The sequence below is a fragment of the Heterodontus francisci genome, chromosome 10, assembly GCF_036365525.1.
Source record: "Heterodontus francisci isolate sHetFra1 chromosome 10, sHetFra1.hap1, whole genome shotgun sequence".
NCBI classification, from domain to species: Eukaryota; Metazoa; Chordata; class Chondrichthyes; order Heterodontiformes; family Heterodontidae; genus Heterodontus; species Heterodontus francisci.
The window spans coordinates 80,443,403-80,463,223 of NC_090380.1; the positions used below are offsets into that span (position 1 = coordinate 80,443,403).

Sequence of the window (19,821 nt, forward strand, 5' to 3'; positions counted from 1 at the left end):
GGTATTGAGTACAAGAGTTGGCAGGTCATGTTACAGTTGTATAGGACTTTGGTTCGGCCACATTTGGAATACTGCATGCAGTTCTGGTCGCCACATTACCAAAAGGATGTGGATGCTTTGGAGAGGGTGCAGAGGAGGTTCACCAGGATGTTGCCTGGTATGGAGGGCGCTAGCTATGAAGAGAGGTTGAGTAGATTAGGATTATTTTCATTAGAAAGACGGAGGTTGAGGGGGGACCTGATTGAGGTGTACAAAATCATGAGAGGTATAGACAGGGTAGATAGCAAGAGGCTTTTTCCCAGAGTGGGGGATTCAATTACTAGAGGACACGAGTTCAAAGTGAAAGGGGAAAAGTTTAGGGGGGATATGCGTGGAAAGTTCTTTACGCAGAGGGTGGTGGGTGCCTGGAACGCATTGCCAGCGGAGGTGGTAGATGCGGGCACGATGGCGTCTTTTAAGATGTTTCTAGACAGATACATGAATGGGCAGTAAGAAAAGAGATACAGACCCTTAGAAAATAGGCGACATGTTTAGATAGAGGATCTGGATCGGCGCAGGCTTGGAGGGCCGAAGGGCCTGTTCCTGTGCTGTAATTTTCTTTGTTCTTTGTTCTTTGAAAACATTCCATGAATTTGTCCTCCACATTATTACTGCAAATTTTAAGCGGTTTCTGTTCCAAGAACTACAAGTATTTAATTTGCATTCTGTGACTTTCAAATTTGACTTCAGAGTACCTGATTTTCAGATGTTCCAAAACTAAGGCAGAACTGAAGTATGAACTAACATAAACACTGTACATGCTGTTTGTTTAGTAAAGCTTTATATGTAAGAATAAGCTTTTGCTATGTACCTATTCCATGAAAGCGAATGAACCTTAGTAGCAATGGATACATCATATAACAGGAGTTAGCTCGGTTTTAACTGTATTAGAAAGCCATCAAAATTATTTCATCTTTATTGTTCACTAGGTCACGGTCTCGATCTCGATCTTGTGAAAGACAAAGGATTGAATTCAACGACAAAGACCAAACAAGGTCACTGGATGAACTTGAACAGTTTGCTGAATCATACCATTACAGGGGGAGGAGGGGTAATTCCCTGGAGCCAGAACGATGGGAGAGAAAAGAAACTGACAGAGGGGAGTATTATAGAGCACTCAGAGACCGGTACCATTATCAAGACAGCCCTTTGGATGATTATTACAACAAAAGGAGTCGAAGCAGGAATGAACTGTATGATACTGACCAGGGACATGTTTATAATAGTCAAAGGAAGAGAGATAGGCAGGAAGAATATCCATTAAGGTGCACAAATGATGGTGGCAGAGCCTATGATGAAGCTTTCATGAACAGTATTCTGGAGAGAAAAGCCAAATGTAAATCTTACAATGAAAGCTACAGCAGTGAAACTCCTTCCAAAACTAGCATCAAGCGAGGGAATGACCATTACTATGGGAAATCTCCAAGCTACAGGACAGAAGAGGAAGAGACACTGCCTCCTTATACCGAAATGCACTTGCAGAGGCTTAGGCCAGAAGAACTGGCAGGAAGGGTCTACTACCAGAAAATGGAGAGTGCTCATGAGAGGAAAGAACAAACAAGACAGAAGAAAACTGTGAGTTAAATTATCCTTTTTAAGAAAAAGTATTTTTACTTTCTTTGTAAAGAAATGTATTAACTTCATTTGAACTTAGTTTACTCTAGGTAAAGGTCTTGTGCTAATGAATTCTGTGCTCATCAAGGTGCAGTTTGTCAACCTTGGGGAACAAAATATTTTCTCACTTCTGGCATCCACTGTTAAAGTCAGGTATCTCACAGACGCTAATACAGAACATTGTGCCTTTATCCAAAATATCCCTTACGAGGATACAAATCTCCTAGCCTGTAGCATAATTCCAAGGATTGAGTGACTCTGGAATATTGCTAAAGCTGATTTGAAATCTTGTTTGCAATGCAGCCATTGCAGAATGCAGCAGGATACTTCTCATAACAGACAATACCGGAGCAGAGAAGAAATCCCTTATATTTTAAAGAGAAAAATATAGCAAAAAAAGTAAGAATATAAATTTCTAATATAAGAGGGTGAGTACTTGGGAGAAATATTTCCCTTATGCTTTTAATCACTTTTACACGAAAAGGAACATCACATTAAAACATAGAGGGACCAATTCTCACCTTCAGTAGTAGGTTGCAGATGAAGTTGTTGGTAAGGAAAATCGTGCAGGGTATGTAATGGGCAGAAAATCCACTACTGCCAGTTTTCCACTTCCACCAACAGTGAAAACTGGCCCCTGTCAGTTTTCGAAATAGCAAGAATTAGGCAGTGATTTGTTTTTATATTTTATAGGTCTTGTAGCAGTATTTTTTTTAATAAATGAACTCTGTCGTAATAAAATTCTCCATGAAACACTTGCCAGACAGTATTTACTTAAAGTACTAAGCAAAGAGTAAAAATGATCTCAGAGTATAGTCAACTTATAAAAGAGGTTGTGAACTCCAATTATTTGAAAAACAAAAAGAAATATATGCAGCCTGATAAATAAGCCCTTTATATGAGCAGGATTATTCGATCCTGATGGAGGCAATGATTTTGCCCAGTGTAAGGAGGAGCTACACTCAGGACATGGAAAAGTAGGCCATCGGAACCTGCTCAATTTGGGAATAAGGCCAATTAATCCTGTTAACAAGCTCATTGTCACCTTGTTAAGGGCCAGTTTAGGACTTTGGTTGGGGTGCATGGCTTGGACCCTGGATCAGGGACGGATCAGGCGCACGGAGGCACCAACATATTGGGAAGCCAGTCATGGCCTTGCCATCAACTTAGGTGGGCCCATAAAAGGCAGCACGGCTGAGCGGGGCACTCAGCATTAGCACACGGGTGTGCAGACGTTGTGGGGAGAGTGGTCTGTTCACACACTGGCAGTGTAGGAAGTTGTCACCCTCCTGGCATCGCAGGGGCATTGGCGGGGGTTAGGATTGCAGAAATTATTGAGTGCAGCCGAATGCAAGTATGGTTACAGCTGGTGATGGGATTACTGTTTTCAGATATTGGGTCCAGTGGCAATGAGGTTGAACATCCTCAGCAGCAGAGATTGAGTCCTGTACAAGAGGAGAGGGGCAGGGGCAGGGGCAGGAGCACAATGCAGGCCGTAGCCTCAGTATAGGGTGTAGACGGAACTACCAGGAGACTGCGCCTATCCAGGCAGATGGTCACTGAGGTTTGTGCCTTCATCATGGAAGATCTTGCAGCACTGCTCACCATGCCCTGCTAGTAGCCTCAAAGTCACTGTGGCCTTGAACTTCTTCGCCTCTGGCTCCTTCCAAGGATCAGCAGTGGACCTTGGCGGCGTCTTGCAAGCAGCAGCACACCATTGTAGCTCACAGGTTGCTGATGCCCAATTTGCGAGAGCTGGGCAGTACATACAATTTAAAATAGATAAGGCCGCACAGACACAAAGGGCAGTGGGATTCAGCTGTATCGCTGGATTCCTGCAGGTGCAGGACAATATTGACTGCACCCATGTGGCCATCAAGGCACCGACTGAGCGGTCAGTGAGATTCATCAACAGGAATGGCTTCTACTCCTTCAACGTTCAGCAACAAGAAGATTCCTGCATGTGTGCGTTTGCTTTCCTGGCAGCTGTCATGACTCCTTCATCCTCCAACAGTCCAGGGTGCCACATCTCTTCATTCTACCCCTGAAAAATGGATGAATTTTAGGGGACAAGAGATATGCCTTTAGGGATGCCAGTACACCTTTTACGTGATCCTGAGAAGGAGGCACAGAGGCGCTACAACAGAAGCCATCTACTCAGACGAACCACCAATAAGCAGGCCATCGGGCTTCTGAAGATGCAATTCCTGTGCCTGGACTGGTCAGATGACCCCTGCAGCACACTTCTGCAAGAATCTCGCTCATTGTGCTGGTCTGCTATGCTCTCCATAACATGGCCCTCCAGAGAGGTCTGGACCTTGAGTAGGGTGCAGCTATGGAATGAGACAGTTCATCAGAGGATGAGGAAGAGCAGGAGGTTGAAGAGCAGAACAAAGCAGAACAGAGAGGTACCCCAGCTGCCAGGGAGGTGGCTGGGCTGGTACAGGGTGCGAGGATCTCACCAGGATGCCATCAACATCAGGGATCATCTGATCCAGAAATGTTTTAGCTGAGCCCTTCTAACCCAGGAGGATGGCATGTTCTGGAACTCACCTTTTGAACTACCTGTGAGAATACTTCTATTGAAGATGCAGCCTTGAATGGATCTGTTCTTTCCACCAATAAATGATGCAGATCTGTCCAGGTCTCACTTGGCCTTCAAAGACCTTTGCTTCCCTTCTTCCCTCTTTTCCAATCTCACCATTAAAAAATGGAAGCTAACATATCTGGCGTCATATGTGTAAATATTTACAATGTCTTCCAAAAGTTACAAAGTGCACATTAACAAATGAAGCATTCCCCAAAGAACCACTCAGTGCTCTGCCCAACATGGTGTTCTCTGCTTTAGGTCACTTCTACACAGTCCTCCCCTTGTGGCCTCGGATGAGGTGAGGGTGGTCTGCTCATTTGCAGCTGTGATGCACATGCCAGTCATCCAGTGAGGTTACCTCTAGAGGCTGTTGCACCAGTGTCAGTGCATGGGCAGTGTCCTGCTGCATAGGTGGTCCCTCCAATGATGATGATGGTGCACCATGAGGGGTGACACCTTTATCCTCTTCAGTAACTGCCTCAGCCCTTGGATGGCACTCTGGGTGCCTAGAGGGAAGGATCAGCTGGGGTGTGACTAGCATCCACCCCAGACATCTTTGCAGCATCAGCACCACTGGGTCAATGCTATGGAGTGATGCATGCATTCTATGCATGTCAGTGCACTGTTTCTGTATTCCACTTCAAGTGCTGTCGCTTAAGACTCTCCATGAGGTTGGCAACTCTTTCAATGGAGGAGTTCATGCGTTCAAAGCCATGAGCTGTGATGGTGCACATGAGCTAAATGGACTCCTTCATTCTTAGCCCATGACGCTGCACTCAGGGAACTCTGACATGTGGGTACATCTGTTGCTGCTGGTCTAAGTAGAGCCTTCTTTCCTGTGATTCGCGAGGACCTGGATCTGCACCCAGCTGAGTAGGGAAAACACCCACAGCTGCCTCTGCATCTCACACCTCTTCCTGCTCACTAGTACAGCGTTCTTCACCACCCTCAGTGCGTGCGCAAGGACCCACCAATATAAATGTATCTGCACTGGTGGAGGGTGCGCTTATAAGATGTGATGGTGCTGGCTCTGCTGGCTCAGTTTCTACTGATATACCGGTGCTGTGACAGGACCCAGGCATTCCCCCTTCAAGTCAGGTTCCCCGACTTCCTCCTCCAGGGCCCCCCTTGTGATTTCCATGGCTTCCTCCTCCATGGCAGTGAAGATTGGCACTCCTCCACCAGTCACAGCTCTCTCCCAGACATTGTAAACCTTTTTCTCCTGCAAGGACAATAGAGCGATAAAGCACTGCTAGTCTTTCTGACCAATGCCAGCGGCTCATTGACATAAGAAGCTGCATGTATCAGTGCTGGCAGGTCCTCAACAGCACTATAGCTCTGAGCCTTGCTGTGGGGCCAGTAAGTATCTAGGGCACACACTACTCCCATGTTCAGTAGCAGCTTGCGCCCTCAGGCTGCTCAGCTGGTATATCCGCTAGAGGTTGAATACCCAGAGTCTTGTCCCGAGGTTTGGCATTGCACTCACCTTGCCAGAGTGAAGAAGGTGGTCCTCAAACTTTTTATGACTCTGAACCCAGTTCCTACGGACCACACCTGCTGCTGACTGTTTCAGCCACCTCCAGCTAATCCAGCTTTGTTTGGCTGGGTGACCTTCTCCTCACACCCTCCAGAAAGATGACCTCCCTCCTCTCCTCCCTCATAGCTTCTGGGAGGATCTTGGGGTCAGCATCAGAGAAGTGAAGGGCAGCCCTGCCCCATGCCAGACCTTTGCCTCTCCTCCTGACTCCCTGCTGCTTGCATTTTTTTCTTTCAAATGGCAGTCACAGTAATGACTGCCATGGTGGCTTTAAATAGAGCCAGCACTTGCAGAGTCCTACCTCCATCCCACTAATTGGCCGCCCAACCCGTCTTCCAGCCAATTATCAGTCCACCTCCCCAAAAATTGCAGGCTTTGTCTACTTCACCCCTGGACGAGGTCAGGACCCGGAAATGGTCTTAATGTCAGTATCCCGAACCCAGAGGGGGCAATCCTGCCCTACATTTCGGTGCTCTGTCTGATGGAAGCTAGCCCTGACTGCAGCAGTGCTATGCTGGAAAGAAAACAGCACAACTGCAGAGGAGCAGAGAAGCACCGTCGTAGGTGGTTTTCAAAGACTCATCTGGAGTCAAAAATGCCGGCTGCAGCAAATATGAAATACTAGTACCGATAGCCCTGGCTTCTTTTTTTAGCCACAGGCAGACTGAGCACATCACAGAAATATTCATCACCCACCACCAACAAACCATGTATAAATGTTTTTTTGTTACACCAATGCTGCACAATATGGGCTGGATTTTGTTCTGGCAGTAGGGGTCCCACGAGTCAGAAAGTGGGGGCGACCAAGCCTCGACCCTATTTCAGACCCCCTACTGAATTCCACGGTGGACAGCCAATGAAATGCCCGCCGTCAGGGTCCCCATCCTTTTAAGGACGGGGATCCCGCCCTTCAAGAGCTGCCTGCCAATCAGAGGGCCAGCAGCTCAGCAGTACCATCAATGCCACCGGGAGTGGAGGCCGGGACCAGGAGCAGTGCTGAAAACCCAGACCTTAGATAAGTGGGAGCGAGCTTTCCAGTACTAGTGCAGCAGACCCCGGGGACAGGAAGAGATGGTGGTCACTGAGGGTGGGGGGGTTTGTTGGCAGAGGGACAGCCTTTGCTGCCAGGAGCCCACCATCGGCCACAGATTGCCCACAGAGGAGACCGCTCCCCACCACAGGCCTGGGCAGCCTCTCCATGTGGCAGAGGGCCCCCCGCCACTGGTAAAATGCCAGCAGCAGTGGGAAGAGGCCATTAATTGGCCATTTAAGGGCCTCAGTTGGCCTCCAAGCGGGAAGTCCGTCCTCGGCCTCAATAAAATTGAATGGCGTCGGGCAAGCAACACGTCCTCCATTCCTTGGTATTTTATGCCCCCCCCCCTCCCGCGCGCCCCCCCCCCCCACCTTCTAACCCATCCCAACAGCACTGATAAAATTCAACCCCATGATTACTACAATAATGCTATGAATGTCAGAAACATAGAAACCTAGAAAATAGGAGCAGGAGTAGGCCATTCGGCCCTTCGAGACTGCTCTGCCCTTCATTATGATCATAGCTGATCATCCAACTCAGTAACCTGTTCCCGCTTTTGCCGCATACCCTTTGATCCCTTTAGACCCAAGAGCTATATCTAACTCCTTCTTGAAAACATACAATGTTTTGGCCTCAACTGCTTTCTGTGGTAGCGAATTCCACAGTCTCACCACTCTCTGGGTGAAGAAATTTCTCCTCATCTCAGTCCTGAAAGGTTTACCTCGTATCCTTAGACTATGACCCCTGGTTCTGGACTCCCCCACCATCAGGAACATCCTTCCTGCATCTACCCTGTCAAGTTCTGTTCGAATTTTATAGGTTTCTATGAGATCCCCCCTCACTCTTCTGAACTCCAGCGATATTAATCCTAGCCAACTCAATCTCTCATACGTCAGTACCGCCATCCCAGCAATCAGTTTGGTAAACCTTCGCTGCATTCCCTCTATAGCAGGAACATTCTTCTTCAGATAAGGAAACCAAAACTGCACACAAAATTCCAGGTGTGGCCTCACCAAGGCCCTGTATAATTGCAGCAAGACATCCCTGCTCCTGTACACGAATCCTCTCGCGATGAAGGCCAACATACCATTTGCCTTTTTAACCGCCTGTTGCACCTGCATGTTTACCTTCAGTGACTGGTGTACAAGAACACCCAGGTCTCGCTGCATATTCCCCATTCTCAGTTTATAGCCGTTCAGATAATAATCTGCTTCCTGTTTTTGCTACCAAAGTGGATAACCTCGCATTTATCCACGTTATACTGCATCTGCCATGCATTAGCCCACTCACTCAACTTGTCCAAATCACCCTGAAGCCTCTCTGCATCCTCCTCACAACTCACCCTCCCACCAAGTTATGTGGCATCTGCAAATTTGGAGATATTATATTTAGTTCCCTCATCTAAATCATTAATGTATATTGTGAATAGCTGGGGTCCTAGCACCGATCCCTGCGGTACCCCACTAGTCACTGCCTGCAATTCGGAAAAAGACCCATTTATCCCTACTCTTTGTTTCCTGTCTGCCAACCAATTTTCTATCCATCGCATTACACTACCCCCAATCCCATGCGCTTTCATTTTACATGCTAATCTCTTATGTGGGTCTTTGTCGAAAGCCTTCTGAAAGTCCAAATAACCCACACCCACTGGCTCCCCCTCATCAACTCTACTAGTTACATCCTCGAAGAATTCTAGTAGATTTGTCAAGCATGATTTCCTTTTCGTAAATCCATGCTGACTCTGCCTGATTCTACCACTGTTCTCTAAATGCTCTGTTATAAAATCTTTGATAATGGACTCTAGAATTTTCCCTACTACCGATGTCAGGGCTGACTGGTCTATAATTCCCTGCTTTCTCTCCACCTCCTTTTTTAAATAGTGGGGTTACATGAGCTACCCTCCAATCTGTAGGAACTGTTCCAGAGTCTATAGAATCTTGGAAGGTGACCACCAATGCATCCACTATTTCTAGGGCCACTTCCTTAAGTACTCTGGGATGCATATCATCAGGCCCTGGGGATTTATCGGCCTTCAATCCCATCAATTTCCCCAACACCATTTCTCTACTAATACTGATTTCTTTCAGTTCCCCTCTCTCACTAAGCCCTGTGTTCCCCAACATTTCTGGTATGATATTTGTGTCCTCCTTTGTGAAGACAGAACCAAAGTATGCATTTAGTTGGTCAGCCATTTCTTTATTCCCCATAATAAATACCCCTGTTTCTGACTGTAAGGGACCTACATTTGTCTTCACCAATCTTTTTCTCTTCACATACCTATAGAAACTTTTACAGTCTGTTTTTATGTTTCCCGCAAGCTTGCTCTCGTACTCTATTTTCCCCTTCTTAATCAATCCCTTGGTCCTCCTTTGCTGAATTCTAAACTGCTCCCAATCCTCAGGTCTGTTGTTTTACCTGGCAAATTTATATGCCTCTTCCTTGGATCTAATGCTATCTCTAATTTCCCTTGTAAGCCATGGCTTGGCTACCTTTCCGGTTTTATTTTTGCGCCAGACAGGGATAAACAATTGTTGCAGTTCATCCATGCGCTCTTTAAATATTTGCCATTGCCTATCCACCGTCATCCCTTTAAGTAACGTTTCCCAATCCATCAGAACGAGAAACGCTTGCCTATTACAGAATGTTCTGGAGTCTACATCGGGCATCAAAGTGGGTTCAGCCTACCACAAACAAGCCACATTTAAACCAATTTGGCTTTTCTTGGCTTGCCATTATACTTGATGCTACAAAATATTTCAATTTTTCTGCACTGTCATTCTTCAACATGAATGCTGAGTATATAAGACAGTGACTGAAAATTTTGCTTATGTTGTTTGTATTTTGAATGCCTGTAGTTAGAAATGTCAATCAATTATATTAAAAATATTCAATATCTAATTTACCAAATCACATGGCAGATACATTGAAGGAACATATTAATCAAGCAACAAAAGACATTCATCAGTATGTTTTTGCCTTACAGAATCATTTCCCAGCCAGAGATGCTCTTGTGGTGTAAAACCTAAAAAGGATTACGAGAAGATTCTGCCTTCAAATTTGTACTGCTTGACAAACGAGAGATGCCGAGATTTCAGAATGCTGGGGAAATGGTTTGTTCAACATGGGAGCTCCACAACACTCGATAAAATGAATTGCAAAACACTCGGAGCTGACTGCCACAGTTCCATATTTTGAAGTATTAATGAGTCTCTGGGAGATTTGTCAGATTGGTTTACATGTACAGTGTATAGTATTAATATGGTGGGGGCTTTAGAGCCTGCCACAGTTTGTGCCATGGTTGATGCTATTATTCTAGAATTTAGGAGCAATCTTTTTGTATCTGGTAACTGAATCAATACAGTGGAGTGTGGATATTACCATACCAATTTGACCCTGACACTGCTCATTGTTATAAAATAATCAAACACAAACCATAAAATCAGAGTTTTATAGCACAGAAAGAGACCATGCAGCCAAATATCGCCTGTGCTGATTCTCTGAAGGAACTAACCATTTAGTTACTTTCCCCATGCTCTTATATTTTTTTTCCTGTTTCAAATATTTTTCTATTTCCCTTTTAAAAGCCAATTAATTAAGGACTTAACATCTCCATTAAATACCAGTACAATTTAACAGATTACAATTCTTGGGACTGTGACACACTCATTCTGAACTCTTCCACCCTAGCTAGCCACCTACAATAACATTAATACCCCAGTCAATCTTTTCAATGACTCTCTCACCTCCAGCTTTGATGCCCTCCTTCGTCACCCCACACCCCATAGAGTGTCACATTCCCACAGCTCCTCCAATGCAACTTCCAATCAGGAGATGGAAATCCACTCGCCTTTCATCCTGCTCCTCTTTTCATCACCAGCTCTGGCTGGACCACCTTCAGTTGCACCATTGTCTCCACGCCCTTGCCAAAACTACTTTTCCAAGATGTCCTTGGTGAGCAGAAACAGTTTCAAACTCCTCCTCTCCACCACAAAATGCATCTTCAAACTTCAACACCCCCTGCTCACTCCAAACTCAAAATGTGAAGAACTCAGACTGTGGCCTCAATTTTGAATGCAAACATTTATCTAGCAGCCACTGCTGCTCAAATCTCACACCTTTTCAAAATTCCAGCTTCCCTTTCTGCTATCCATCTTTGTCCTCACCTTACTATTCACCTCCATCCTCCCTCAAACCCAGACATCTCACCCATAAAACCCATCGCTTGCTCTCTTGATCATCTACCTCTGAGCTCTTGACTATACGATTTTGCTTCTCACTCCTATATTTACTGACATTATTAGCCCATCTCTCTTGGTCAGCTTTATCCCTTACCTCCTTAACTCCTTTGTCAATAATCTACCCTAACCCCCTTCACTCCAACTAACATCCAATCTCAAAATTCTGCTCCCAAGAGAATGCTTGAATAGTGCTTATCCACAAAGTCAAGACTGGAGGTTTGTTAAATTCAGTAAAGAGAAACCTAATTAATGGTCAATGTACAAATGAAGAAGGTCGAACATCAAAAGCAATGTATGTCTCGGACATGGCTCGCAATCAGTTATATTGTTCAATATTGAAGAACATGAACTAATTACTTTTCAAAACCATTTAACTTGAGGGCCATGACAAAACCAAAGAAGCTAATACTCCATTTTCCATAAATACTTGTTTTTTTTTATTGATTTTCGTGAAATGTCGGTACACAGGAATGATTATTTATCTTTATAGTGTAATGTGCCATCTTTTTCTGCTTTGCCATTTGTAAGATGCATAACATCTGGGGGCTGAATTTTCACCAAGGAGGCAGGAAACAAAAGCTGGGTTTGTTTTCGGATCAGAAACCCACCTCTGGTGGGAAACTGATTAAAGTCCAGATTTTCATGGGGATGAGCCATATGCAGACAGATTCCCTGTTCTATTAGAGCCAGTAGGGGCAGGAAGGTACAAGGGTCAGATGAAGTGGGGTACTGATTTACACCCCACAGCAGTCACCCCTGAGGCTGCTGGTTGTCCTCAGGAAGAAATCTACTGATTGTGGAAGGCTTTGGCCCAGCACCAGAGGGAAACAAGATGTCATAGGGGAGCCAGAGGTCTGGCACCTGATGTAGGGCTGCCCCTTGCTTCATCGATGCTGACCTGGATCTAATATTGAAGACTGTGAGAGAGAGGAGGGAGGTCCTCTTCTTGGAGGATGGCAGGAGGAGGTCACATCATGGTGCAGTAGGGGCTCGTCTGTTCAGCGTCATCTCCCTCTGCCTCCAATTCTTCCTCCTTTCTTACCCCCTGCTCCTTCCCCGATGAGGCCCTGGAAGGAGACAGCTCAATGTCCTTGAGGTCCACACTTCTCTAGAGGACCATGTTATGGAGGATACAGCAGATCGCCGCAATGACAGAGAACCTTGCAGGAGGGTATTGGAGGACGCCACCCTACTGGTCCAGGTCCAGAACCACATCTTCAGAAGTCCCATGGCCTGCTCAATAGTTGTCCTACTTAGCAGGTGACATTTATTGTATTACCTCTGTGCCTCTGTTTGGGGCTCCCATAGATGTATGAGTAGCCATGTCTTCAAGGGATATACCTTTGTCTCCTGGGATCCAATCATGAACTTTGGGGGCTGTGGTGAAGATCTGAGGCAGCGTGGATGGCAGAGGATGAAGCAGTCATGGCAGCTGCCAAGAGAATGAGCTACCACATACACGAAGCTCTTGTTAAGGTCACTGACCAGTTGGATGTTGAGGGAGTGGAAGCCCTTCCTATTGATGGATCTCACTGGCCAGTCACTCGGTGCCTAGATGGCCACATGGGTGCAATCACTGATACCCAGCACCTGGGAGAATCCAGCAATGGCAGAGAAACCCAATGTCCTCTGTTCCTCTGAGGCAAAGTGTGCATCAGTGACCAGCGAGATGCAGTGGTGTGCAGTCATTTTTGAAATGGCACTAGGGTCCGCAGCTGATCCTTGGAAGGAGCCAGAAGCAATGAAGTTCAAAGCCGCAGTGACTTTGGCCACTGGCTGGGCATGGTGACATGTGCTGCGAGGTGGTTAGACAGATGGTCACGTATCTGTGCCCCGTCACCAGAGAGTCGCAGTCTTGTCCAGCACTAGGTGTTAGTCATCGCCAAGTAGCTCTGTCTTCAGATCTTGTGTTGAGGGTATGGCCTTGGTTATCTTCCTGCCCCTTTTCCCTCTCCCGTGCCCTTCTGATGCCCCAGAATCCACCCTTCCTGCGGAGGGTATTGCCCCTCCTCGCCACTGGGCCCAAAATCTGACAGTCATGCCCCCAATGCCAGCTGCAGCCTTCCTTTTGGACAAGTGGCCACCCTTTTGTGTTTGGCAGCCTTTCTCTCTGCTCTTTAGTCCCCGTGATGGCAGGGGGTTGACCTCATTCAATGCCCGAGCACTGAGTACCCATTCTTCCTGCCACCTGCGCTGCGCCAAGAGCACCTCCTCACCAAGTGCTAAGTGTGCTTTTGCCCCACTGACCCTCTTATGGGACTGGGCTAGGTGATGCCCTGGGGCAGCCATGACTGGTTCCCCACTCTATACCCAGCTCCCTTCACCTCATTTGCACGAGACACCGCCTGAAACCCATGCACCACCTTCAAAATTCCATCCCTCCTCAAAAAGCTCTTTAATGAGCTTTTTAAATCCCTTAATTGGCTTCAATTGGGAGGAGAGCAGGATCCCTGTCCACCACCATCCACCCGCACCCCCCCCCACCCCGATTCCCACCTGGTGAATATTGCTGGCACCGGTAACAGTGTCCGGAAACTAATACGCTGGCATTTTTGTGCCCTCCCACTTCCGTTCCCAACTTCGCGAACACATTAATTTCTGTCAAATTCAAACGCCTGTATGATATCAAGACCTGAATGAACCTTCCTTACTTCAGTTAAATGTCAGCAAAAGCTAGGCATCTCTTCAGCTCCAGTCAGGACCTCTACGTTTCTGGTCTGGACTCCATCAGCCTCTTTGACTGCTACCTTAAGTTAGTCAGTTTGGCATCTTGCTTGATGCTGAATTCAGCTTGGCCTCCCTCAACCCCACACATCTATTCCATTACTAAAACTGCTTTCTTATAATTCCACAACAAGCTTCCCTCCTACCACAGGCAAACAATCTTCTATCTTTCAAAAACTCACATTAAAGTATAAAATCAGTATGATTCATTATTCATTCACATGCCATTAGTTTTCCCAGCTTTCCCCCTCCCCCAATACAAGTCCCTCCTTGCTTCTCTTGCAATCAAGAGGACAGGATTGGTGGCTTATTTGCACAAAAGTGGCCCAAAAGGACTCCCAACTGATTTCCATACCCCTTCAGGGAAGTAATTTGCCTTCACTTCACATAGCTAAGATTCAGAACTCATGGGAGTAAATATGTTTCCTTCCACTTGGGCACAATGCAGTAAAAGCCCCCTAAAGACTCTTGTTTTAATCTGACTAGAACACCAACAAAAGTAGCCAATTGTTCCAACCTATGCACAAGCACCTTTCACACTTCTACAGTATTTTCAATCAATCATCTTTGATAGCTGCTCAGATTTCATTATAAACAAGATTACTGCAATCTAAAATCTAAAATGCCCAATTTGCAACATTTGACTTATCTTTCTCTCATAAAGTCAGTCAAATTTATACCTGAAATCAGGTTGGTAAATTGGGTTTAAGGCTAACCTGCAATGCAAAGGACAAGAGTGTGGGCCAGCATTTTATATAGTGAACAAATTAACTGATGGTGTCAATTTGGAATCTTGTACCTTTCTCTGGCTTTTTTCTGTTCTGGTGATTAGTGTTGGATAACTTAATGAATATGGGACAGTTGAAATTATGGTAATCACACTCCACTACAAAATGGGGCTTAATCCAATGACAATCTTCAAGAAGCAAAAAAAAAATCTAATTAGCAATACAAACCATCAGATGTGTCGCCTACATGTTCATACATGCCAATCTTTTTCTCAACAAGAATTGAACATATATGAATGATGACAGACAGGAAAAGACTCACTGGTCCACCGAGCTTGTCCCACACAACTGCAAAGCCATGTGCATCTCCACCACATCCATAAGCCATGTAATTTCCTGGGAGAGGCCATATACAGTTAACATGTTCAATGATGGGTCTGTTAGAGTGCCAGTTTAATATTAATTCCATCTTCTGTTATCAGTGATGTAAAAAATGGCTGTGATTTCCTGTGGTTGTTATCTGAGAATAGTGTTACTATGTCTGGTGACTTTATTCATCTGGCAGTTGTAGTGAATTTATAGTACTGTCAGATACTTAATATTTAGTCAGGTATTTAATATTCTGCAAACTATATTTTTAATTTTCACCACTTTCTGAATCCAATAAGAGAATGTTATTATTGGTCGAGAAGAGGTTGGGCTGACAGTCATACTGAACTTCTACCCATTTTCCTCTTTGATGTGGTACACTGATATAAGAAAATAGACTATTCATATTATCAACATTTTACACATGTATTTTTCTCTGAATACCTCTTATGATTGTACCGACTGTATGATGGTGGCAGCCAAAGTTTTGCCAATTCATATTATTGTTGTTTCGGGGGGGAAATGATCGACAATAGTAAAACAAAAAAGTGGCATTTTTGCTTGAATTGGTTGAACTCGCAAAAAAGGCAGCTTTCTGTATTTCAGTACTACATTGGGAAGATTATTTCTGCCTCTGTAGCCTGTATAGAATAACCTACTAGTTAGTCAGACACAAAACAATGGGCCTGATTTAATATTTTGCTTTGTACCAGCATAATCTCCAAATTGATTTCAAGACTGTGCTTGCAACAAAATATCAATTGAAAGTTCTGAATGGATTGCAACATTCCACTTCAAAATGCATTGAAAAGTCATAGGGTCTCCTATTGAGATAGTATAACTTATCATAAAAGTTTCAATCTTCACCTGCACCTGTTACTCAAGTATGTGATCCTGTGATAGGATTCCTCAATGTTAAGGTTGATATAACGTTAACTGCTAAAAGAATAGCTCCTGTGTTGTATATTGAGAATTAATACCAAACAACCTGGTTCAATTTCCATGCAGTTTCACGATCTGGCCATTGAGTCACACTGGAGTAGCCAGTTTATCACCACTGTTGTTTCAATTGCAGCCATATTGGCACGGGTAAGAAAAGGCACATAATAAAGTTTAAATGTATTTGTAAAAAGGTCAACTTTTTTTGGCACATTACAGTTCTTCTGGACTCTACCCCACTGCAGTCTTCTCAGAGGTGTGCCACCACCAGCCACGCCAAATGGTCACTGATCAACACTCCTCTCTCATCCATTAATAACCCAGCCATCCATTCCCGATCATTGCTCCTGCACCCTACACATAAAAAACTGCCAGCCTGCTGCCCACCCACCTGGCCTTTCCGTCATCAGCCAGCTCTTCAGGCCCAAATGACATTCATTTTGTTGTCTTTGCATATGATGGCAGGTTCTGTGGTCTGCATTCAAATCTCCCCCTCCTGGCCATCCCTTTCCCCAGTGAGCAACACTACACTATTTGCCCATTGCCACCTGCCTTCCAAGAATGCCCACCCCTCCTGACATGTGCCAACTCAACATCAACTAAACACTTGCCACTCAACATCTTCTTCTTACACTTTGTTGCCTTGTACTTCACTGGCCACAGCATCCCTCCCCTGGCCATCACTGAGTAGCATGTTAACTTTACTACCACTCTCACACCCCACTGTGGAGAACTATGGATATATATCTGCCCCCACAGCATTTTGTAACACTCACATTCCCCCACATTCTCATCCCATCCTTCTAAGCAGGCTTTATCTGCAATTATCTACTTCCCCTCTCCGGGAATCCTTAAATTCCCCAGATTTCCCCTCCAATGCATCATTTAAAATCCCCCTTTTCACAATGAGCACTTTTAGCCTTTACCAACTGAGTTTCTATTCTGCAAGATTCCTCCTTCCAACCGTCTCCCACTTAGCAGCACATTAACCTTGTGATACCAAAAGATACATCAAGGCAGCATTTGACCGAGTATGACATCAAGGAGCCCTAACAAAACTGGAATCAATGGGAATCAGGGGGAAAACTCTCTGCTGGTTAGAGTCATACCTAGCGAAAAGGAAGATGGCTGTGGTTGTTGCAGGTCAATCATCTCAGCTCCAGGACATCACTGCCGGAGTTCCTCAGGGTAGTGTCCTAGGCCCAAACATCTTCAGCTGCTTCATCAATGACCTTCCATCAATCATAAGGTCAGAAGTGGGATGTTCGCTGATGATTGCACAATGTTCAGCACCATTCGCGACTCCTCAGATACTGAAGCAGTCCGTGTAGAAATGCAGCAAGATCTGGACAATATCCAGGCTTGGGCTGATAAATGGCAAGTAACATTTGCGCCACACAAATGCCAGGCAATGACCATCTCCAAGAAGAGAGAATCTAACCATCTCCCCTTGACATTCGATGGCATTACCATTGCTGAATCCCCCACTATCAACACCCTAGAGGCTACCATTGACCAGAAACTGAACTGGAGTAGCCATATAAATACCGTGACTACAAGAGCAGGTCAGAGGCTAGGACTCCTGTGGCGAGTAACTCACCTACTGACTCCCCAAAGCCTGTCCACTATCTACAAGGCACAAGTCAGGAGTGTGATGGAATACTCTCCACTTGCCTGGATGGGTGCAGTTCCAGCAACACTCAAGAAGCTCGACACCATCCAGGACAAAGCAGCCTGCTTGATTGGCACCCCATCCACAAACATTCACTCCCTCCACCACCGACGCACAGTGGCAGCAGTGTGTACCATCTACAAGATGCACTGCAGCAATGCACCAAGGCTTCTTAGACAGCACCTTCTAAACCCGTGACTTCTACCACCTCGAAGGACAAGAGCAGCAGATGCATGGGAACATCACCACCTGCAAGTTCCCATCCAAGTCACACACCATCCTGATTTGGAACTATATCACCATTCCTTCACCGTCGCTGGGTCAAAATCCTGGAACTCCCTTCCTAACAGCACTGTGGGTGTACCTACCTCACATGGACTGCAGCAGTTCAAGAAGGCAGCTCACCACCACCTTCTCAAGGGCAATTAGGGATGGGCAATAAATGCTGGCATAGCCAGTGACACCCACATCCCATGAATGAATTTTAAAATACCACCGAACAGCATCTCAGCTAGCTCCCCCTTCCCATTCATCTCCCATTTTCCAACCTCCACCTTTCCTGTTCCTTTCCCCTCACCATTCTCTCCATCTCATCCTTGCCACCCCCACCTCCCCCCCCCCCCCGCCCCACCAACCCCCTGCCCATCTGCTTCACCTCTCCTCCCTATCCTTTATATTTTCCTTTCTCTCCTCATTCTTTCTTTCTGGGATGTCCTGAAAGTGAAAGGCACTATATAAATGCAACTTTTTCTTACTATTTCTTAAAACCTCTCAGTTTCTTTTCCCCAAAATCTTCCCTGCTTCCAGCTGAAATTGCTGAAACAAACTGCCTCTACTGTCTTGCCAGCTGCCTATTCCACAATTTCGCTCTTTCCTGAATGTACATCTTCCTTCTTCTGAGGTCGAGTCCATGTACCCTTGTTACAAATGTGATTATGTGATATGTTTATTTTTATCTCTTAGAAACTATAAAGCTTTGATAAAGTATCCCTGTTGTGTTTTATGACTTCCCCAAATATTTCACTTGTGCTCAGTGTCAAAGACCATTCCCATAAGCGAATTCACACTTTCTACAAACTGCAGTGTAACTTCACACAATATTTCATATTATAATGTTGGCCGTGTTACTGACTTAACCATATTGTGTTCTCCCACCCTTCAGACAGTGAAAGAATAAACATTCTATCAGATCATGCATCTTATGCTATAAACCCAAGCAAAAAGTGAATACAGCAGATTATACTTGATTACAAGCTTTTAACTTGTAACCTCTTGGATACAAATGTAACTCTCCCAATTCTATCAAACTTGAACTAGTACCCATAATAAAAACTTATGCATAATATAACCACCATTCAAACTTTAGGCATCTGTCATCATGAATCCAGAACCGAAGAACAGTACAAGATTTCCAAAAAATCCCTCTGGACATAGAATTATTTGTCAAACCCTCCCACAGATGAATTGCGGACCTTTCCCTTTTGTGAGAAATTCTGCCATGACATGTCAGTTCTTACAGGCATCTAGGCTGGCAATCCACATCTGATAAAATGGCTCCTAGCCTGCGTCGTATAATAGATACTCGTCCAAATTCCATTGACGCCAGGTCCCAACTGGCTAGGTTTTAGGGAGGGAAGGAAAAAAAAATACTTTAGCAAGTCTCATAATGGCATTACAGATAGTCCATACATGAAGTCTGTATCTTTTGGTATCACAAGGTGGGTAATACTTTTATCTCATGAATATGTCAGGCTGTATTACAGCTATAAAATGTTTGTATTACAGAACTGGGTGACTGCTGTTGCATTTCCACTGCAGGGGGACAATACCAACCAACACAAATTGTGCTCCAGTTCCTGACTACCAGGAGACAGAACCATAAAAGTTTACAGGACAGAAAGCGACCATTCATTTCACTGCATCTTTATTATTAGAGCAATCCAAAATTAATCCCACTGCACCATGTTTCCGTGTACCTTTGTATGCTTCAAATAGTTATCTAATTTTCTCTTAAATGTACAATGGTCTCTGCCTCCATGGTAAAGCATTCCATGCACCAACAACCCACACAGTGAAGAAATTTCTCCTAACCTCTTTCTTCATTCTCTTTTAAATTCAAACCTCTCATCACTGACTGCTCAATTGGTGGAAAATCTTTTCATTTTCACTCTATTAATTTGTGTTTAAAATTTTGCTGGAAGCAATGAAAAGTATCAAAATGCTAAGAGTATGTTATTCTGGAGGTCACTGTCCCACTGGGTCGATTCAGTGAGTAGCAAGCCACACAGACCAGAAAGTCCAGATTTCATTGCCAGCCAGTCTGTGTTTAATCAGATAC

General features: G+C 45.0%; 1 protein-coding gene and 1 long non-coding RNA gene across 2 annotated transcripts in view; one reads left to right on the forward strand and one right to left on the reverse strand.

The window, feature by feature from the left end:
• Nucleotides 1–11,510, forward strand: part of LOC137374566 (immunoglobulin-like domain-containing receptor 2) — a 151,788-nt gene extending 140,278 nt beyond the window's left edge. The window contains exons 8-9 of the mRNA XM_068040857.1: nucleotides 969–1,614; nucleotides 9,797–11,510. Coding sequence (XP_067896958.1) covers nucleotides 969–1,614; nucleotides 9,797–9,832 — 682 coding nt within the window. The 3' untranslated portion in view covers nucleotides 9,833–11,510. The remainder of the gene's footprint in view (nucleotides 1–968; nucleotides 1,615–9,796) is intronic.
• Nucleotides 1–19,821, reverse strand: part of LOC137374568 (uncharacterized) — a 49,944-nt gene that overhangs the window by 14,917 nt on the left and 15,206 nt on the right. The gene's annotated exons all lie outside the window — the stretch shown is intronic.